Here is a 6,460-nt window from a genome sequence, read left to right as displayed (position 1 = left end):
TTCCACTGCACTGCTCGGCCACCTCAGCAGGCTTTCTGCTGTGCAGACAGGAGGCAAAGTGCGCCAGGCCAGCCCCATCAGGAACCCACCCAAAATCACTCTCCGAGATGGGGGTAGGGACAAGCAGTGGCTGAGAAGCAGCTGGAATCCTAGAGAGAGGAGGGGGGTCCCGAAAGTGCCAAGGGGAGCGTGGAGACCACGGGTGAGGTCAGAGAAATTTGCATTCGCAAAGCCCTCCGGTACATTTCAAAAGATCCCTACTTCTTAACCGCCCCTCCACCCTCACCCCTCCAATAATAATGATTAAACCCGTTCCACCGCGCCTGTGCCGGGTCCCGGGCGAAGAGCAGCGCTAGCCGGCGCGGGGGAGGAGAGAGAGGAGGGCGAGGGGAGGGGACAAGAGATCTAGCGGTCCCGCCCGGTGATGTAGACAGCCCGGGGAGGTGGAGCCGCGACGCCTGAAGGAGTCCCCACCGCAATCGCGCTTTCGGTCTACCCCTCCGAGCTTCCAGCCGCCAGCCCCAGCTCCGGCGACCTCCCTGCCGCCGCAGTTCGGGCGGCGGGGACTGCGGGATCCTCCCTGCTCGGGCCTGGGTGGGGGGGGGCGCCTCCACCACGCCCAGCCCCCTCCCCTCCTGGCTTCCCGGACGGCTGGAGCTACTCCCGGGGGAAGCTGTTCCCGGACGCTCGGCCGCCGCCCGGGCATCTCGGCTGCCAGCCCGGCTGGGCACCGGGCATCTGCGAAGCCAGCCCTGCCTGGCACTGGGCATCTCCGGGCACCGACTGGCTCCGGCGCCGCCCAGCTGCTCGCGACCCCCGGGGCCGCGGGCTTCTCCGCGCTCCCTCCCCTCCCCCCGGCCGCCGGGCAGGACGCCCGTGAGCTCCCGGTGCCCCCAGCCCCTTTGGCCGCCGCCGCCGCGATGCTGCCCTGGAGACGCAACAAATTCGTGCTAGTGGAGGACGAGGCCAAGTGCAAGGCGAAGAGCCTGAGTCCGGGACTCGCCTACACGTCGCTGCTCTCCAGCTTCCTGCGCTCCTGCCCGGACCTGCTACCCGACTGGCCGCTGGAGCGCCTGGGCCGCGTGTTCCGCAGCCGGCGCCAGAAAGTGGAGCTCAACAAGGAGGACCCGACCTACACCGTGTGGTACCTGGGCAACGCCGTCACCCTGCACGCCAAGGGCGACGGCTGCACCGACGACGCCGTGGGCAAAATCTGGGCGCGCTGCGGGCCGGGCGGGGGCACCAAGATGAAGCTGACGCTGGGGCCGCACGGCATCCGCATGCAGCCGTGCGAGCGCAGCGCCGCGGGGGGCTCGGGGGGCTCCGGGGGCCGCCGGCCGGCGCACGCCTACCTGCTGCCGCGCATCACCTACTGCACCGCGGACGGGCGCCACCCGCGCGTCTTCGCCTGGGTCTACCGCCACCAGGCGCGCCACAAGGCCGTGGTGCTGCGCTGCCACGCCGTGCTGCTGGCGCGGGCGCACAAGGCGCGCGCCCTGGCCCGCCTGCTCCGCCAGACCGCGCTGGCGGCCTTCAGCGACTTCAAGCGGCTGCAGCGCCAGAGCGACGCGCGCCACGTGCGCCAGCAGCACCTCCGTGCAGGGGGCGCCGCCGCCTCGGTGCCCCGCGCCCCGCTGCGCCGGCTGCTCAACGCCAAGTGCGCCTACCGGCCTCCGCCCGGCGAGCGCGGCCGTGGGGCCCCGCGCCTCAGCAGCATCCAGGAAGAGGACGAGGAGGAGGAGGACGGAGACGCGGAGGAGCGCGAGCGGCCCGAGGTGCTCAGCCTGGCCCGGGAGCTGAGGACGTGCAGCCTGCGGGGCGCCCCGGCGCCGCCGCCGCCGGCGCAGCCCCGCCGCTGGAAGGCGGGCCCCAGGGAGCGGGCGGGCCAGGCGCGCTGAGAGCGCGGGGGGGCAGGACTTGCGGCCCCAGCCCCCGCCGGCCTGACTTCCAGCCTCCAACCCCGGCCCTGCCCGCTTCGGCTCCCCTCCGGTCCCCCGGCCCTTGCCTCCCTCGTGGTCTCTGTTGTCTGCCCCGCGCCTCATCCTGGCTCAGGGTGACGCCTGATACGCCCTTGATTACTGGGGGACTAAAGGGACAGGGAGAGCAGCGGTAATCGATTGTTCACCTCTCCCCACGTCCAGAGTTTCCGAGAGCGCCCTCCATCGTGGAATTGCCCATAAGCTTTACAACAGGTCTTTGCCCATAGACCACCCCCTCCCTCCCAAAACAACCTCTCAAAAGAAGAGGGAAGAAGTTTCCAGAAATCCAGGAGGGTGGCCTTGGATCTTGGCCGGGTGGAAGCCGTGGTCCTGCCCTTGGCCAGTCAAGCCTTCCTCCCTGGGATGGGACCAACTCTGGGGAGGCATTCTTGCAGGGGAAGAATAGTGGCCCCGGAGAACTGAGGCCGGGTCCAAGGCGGGAACTGGGTCGGCGGCTTTCATACACACAAGATTTCTCAGGCCCTATGCCTGGCCTCTCTACCCCTTGGAGGATTTCTGGACTTCACTGCTCTGCGTCTGGAGAAGACTGGGCTGGTCCTACCAACGCAAACAACAGGCTAGACCAGGTAACGGCCCCCTGCACCAGGCAGCTGCCCAAGACTGTGCCCGGGCACCTGGCACCCCCACAAGACTCCTCACCCACCCCATCTCTCTGCAGACAGATGTGTGTGGTTCCCCACTAGGTTCCCCCAACCGGGACCAAGATGGGGCCTCCAAAGGAGGTAAGGAGAACCTTTGGCAGGTGCTTGAGGACACTGACTACCCAGGAAGTGGACACAGGAGGGATGCCCCCCCAATTCGGGGCTCGTCACAGGGAAGGGTCCTGACAGCCTTGTGTTCTCATAGCAAGCTGAGGAAGGAGAGTGCGTTAACCCCACAGTGGGAGTGCGCCCCGCCCAGGTGTCCCTCAACAAGGCCACAGAAAGCCCAAAGATCTATGTGTCACCAACTGATCATTGTAAATAAAGTGGACCTGCTTTTTCATCCTTGTCACCACTCCTGTGTTGTGTTTGATGCCAGGCCCGCTGGGGACAAAAAGACTATCATCAGAACCCCAAGGGACAGGAGAAGGCCCCAGGGAGTGGCCCTCTTAAGCAGCTAGAGCCAACCCCGCAGGATTGGGGAGGAGGGGCTACTTCCAGGAAGCTGTTCCCTTAATGTCAGGGAAGGAGACACTAGCAGGTGTGAGGTCGTACCTGCCAAGCCTTGGAGGAGCGTCAGCTGTCTGTCTGGGCCGCCCAGGACGTGTCTGCCTGGGCACTCACATGGGAGTGTCCCTGAGACATTTGGCAGGGAGGGGGCACTGGGCTGGGGACTTGCCATCGGCCACACGTCTCTGACAAGATTCCTATGTATGTCAAAGCATGTGGTATATATATATATATATATATATATATATATATATATATATATATATACTGTATCTCCCCGGGGACGAAAGTGGGGCTAGGTCGTAAAGGAGAGGGGCGGGGAGCCCATTTTTCCTTCAGGGGAGCTCGAGACGTCTGTCCAGACGTCTATGACAGTGCGAGTCTTGAGCTTGGATATCTTCTTTATTCCTGTGCTGAGCCGGGCACTGATCCCAGACTTCTCCAGAGCCCAGACAAGTGGCCTCTGCAGCGGCCAGCAGTCAGGACGGTCCTGTTCCCAGGCCGGGTCGGGGGACTTTGAAGGGGAAGCTGGGGTTGACGCCACTTGTTGGGGAAGAGGGTACCCTGCACGTTCATTGCCTCCCTCTCACGCACGGACAGGGGTTTTGTGGGTGTTTCTCCCCATTTGCAGGAAGAGCAGAGGAAGCAGGAAGAATGTCAGACCTGGGAGACCAGGATGGGCTGCAGGTGAGGCAGCCGCTGGTGTCTGAGGCAACCTCACCCAGAAACAAGGTCACACGTGTGCCCTCTTTGGTCAGACTCAAGCGGCAGATGCTTACTCAACGCTTGTGCTGGGACAGGCACTGAGCTGGGCACTGGGGGTCCAGGAGTCCCTCCCCTGTGGCTCTTTACGGTCTCGGGTGAGATGCACGTGATTAAAGGAACCGTTGCTGTATAATAATTCACGGGTATGTTCTCAGCCTGAGCTCCTACTCCACTTTTCTCTGGCGGCCTCCCCAAACACACACCCACACACCCTTCCTTCCCTCCTCCACAATATACCTGGGTTGAGGAGACCAGGGTGAGGGGACTCTGCCTCCTTACCAGCTGTGTGGCGTTGGGCGACTCACTCAGCCTCTCTGAGCCTCACCTTTATCAACAGTAAAATAGGGACACTATCCACCTCCCAGGCTAATTGTAAGAAGGAAATAGGACCCCATCTGAAAACGCGTTGGTAAACAATAAGACACGTGTGGAGAACAACCATTTTACCCGGAGAGCCCTTCTCTTCAGATTAAGACTTCAGTGTGTTTAGCCCCACGCCACCCCTGGCAGCAGGGATCATAAGCCGTCTTCCCGGCCTCGTCTCCACGTCTCCACTTTCGATGTGTGTGGTGGAGGAAGGACCCAGGGCAACTTCTGTCCATCAGCGGATTGTGTCTGAACCACAGCACAGCACCGGCTGCCCCCAGGCCACAGAGAGGGAACTCCCTGGGGCTGCTCCAGCTACCAGACCCCAGGCAGCCTCACCACCAAGAGAGGGAGACCACTCCCACCTCCATCCCGCACTGACCTTGGCTTTCTCCCTGGTCTCAGGCACAAGATGGAGAAGAACCTTGAACCACTAGTCAAGCTGTCTGGTGCCCCTGCATTACCTCTCCTGCTGGTTTCAGATCCCCCACCCGTGAAATGCAAATTGAGCGGGTTGGGCCAGTGGTGTTCAAACCGTGTTCCCTTGATTCCCCGGGGGTGCCCAGGGAGCTGCTGTGGGGAGTGATGGGGAGACAGAATGGGGAGCCCCCCCCCCCCGCCCCACAACCTGCTTTAACTGAAGCAGCTTATCTGTTTTCTCTTTGGGGGTTTCTGGGATCCTATTTGAATAAGGGCGTCCTCCCGATTTGTCTTGCTTAAGTTTAAATCGCTGGGTGACACGCTCCATAAGCTCCCCTTCCAGGCCTGACGCTGCAAGTGTCTAAGGCCCCTGGGGCTGGTGAGGCCTGAGGAGTAATTCTGGCGCGTGTCAGTGCGACAGTGGGGAGGCTTTCCAAGAACACACAGCCGAGGGCTGTGTGGGAAGTGTATCTCAGCTAGACCCCTCTTCACTTCCCCGCCCCCTTCAGTACCTGGACCGTGGTGGGGCAGAGAGTGGTGCTCAATACTAATTTGTTGAATGAGTGCATGAATGAGTGAGCCAGATGGAAGGCCCATCACGGGATAGGGAACCAAGTGGGTGGAGAAGCATTCCTTCTGCCAAGCTTCTGCCTGGAGATGCTGAAGGAGAACTATATCCTCAGATGCCCTGTTCAGATGGATGGCTATTCTTGGGGGGGAAATTAGCAGTCTGAGATGGGACCAGTGGAGGAAACTGAAGCCTCCATCCATGGGGTGTGCTCCAAGCTCCAAAGCCTCAGGACTAGATCTGCTCTGTGGACTAGACCAGCACCCAGCACAGGACTGGCACTCACCATACCAGCTCCTGGTGGTGACCAACCACCCTCCAGGCATGCTGGCTGGGCAGCAGGAAGACCATCCCGATAGCTGCAGACTCTGATTTAACACACAGGCAGTTAAACCTGGCCTTGGGCGTCAGACATACCTGAATACCAGTCCGAGGGCTGCCTTTTGATGTCCGTAAAACTTTGGGCAGGTTTCTGAAAGCTTCTGGAGCCTTGGTTTCCCATCTGTAAAAACAGGGATAGATGAGTCTGGGTCTTCTACGGTTGTTAGAATGACGTAAGGCACTGCGTTGGGGTAATTTACTTAGCACAGTGTGCCTGATGCACCCAGGAAGTGGTAGCTGATGCTATTCCGGTTATTATTAGCATTTTAGCTGACACTGCTAACCGACAGCGCTGGGCTGAGAGCAGGTGCCTGGTCTCTGAGACACTAAACATGTTGCTTATTCACACCCCAGGTTGGCTCTCCACCTAAAGTCCCATCATTCAACTACAGCTTGTCTCATTTTTATCTCCAGTTATTCAACTAACATAAGCCTGATCACCTTCACACTACATTAATATCTTATGCTTTTTGTATATCCCTTTCTTTTTGCCTTAGCTCCCAGCACAATGCCAGGCACACAGCAAAGCACTATGAGGTGAACGAAAGAAAGAAAGAAAGAAAGAAAGAAAGAAAGAAAGAAAGAAGAGAGAGAAAAAAAGAGAAAGAAAAAAGAGAGAAAGGAAGGAAGAGAAAGGAATAAAGGAAGGAAGGAAGGAAGAAAAGAAAAGAGAGAGAGAGAAAGAAAAAAGAGGAAAGAAGGAAGAAAAGAGAGAAAGAAAAGAGAAAGAAAAGAGAGGAAGGGAGGAAAAAAGAAAGAAGGAAAGAAAGAAAGAGAAAAGAGAGAGAGAAAGAAAGAAAAGAGAGAAA

General features: G+C 59.6%; 1 protein-coding gene across 1 annotated transcript; it reads left to right on the top strand.

Moving 5' to 3' along the window:
* The first annotated feature begins 378 nt into the window (after window positions 1-378).
* FAM43B (family with sequence similarity 43 member B) lies at window positions 379-3,006 on the top strand. Its single transcript, XM_060625606.3, has one exon. The coding sequence runs from the start codon at window positions 921-923 to the stop codon at window positions 1,896-1,898; it is 978 nt and encodes a 325-aa protein (XP_060481589.1). The 5' UTR covers window positions 379-920; the 3' UTR covers window positions 1,899-3,006.
* The last annotated feature ends 3,454 nt before the right edge of the window (window positions 3,007-6,460 follow it).

Source organism: Panthera onca, chromosome C1 (genome assembly GCF_046562875.1).
Source record: "Panthera onca isolate mPanOnc1 chromosome C1, mPanOnc1 haplotype 2, whole genome shotgun sequence".
NCBI lineage: Eukaryota > Metazoa > Chordata > Mammalia > Carnivora > Felidae > Panthera > Panthera onca.
Note: the sequence above shows the minus strand (reverse complement) of the source record. Positions and strands in the feature narration are given on the sequence as shown.

What these genes read in the sequence shown, in the direction of transcription:
- FAM43B (XM_060625606.3), top strand. Translation starts at nt 921, where the DNA reads ATGCTGCCCTGGAGACGCAACAAATTCGTGCTAGTGGAGGACGAGGCC.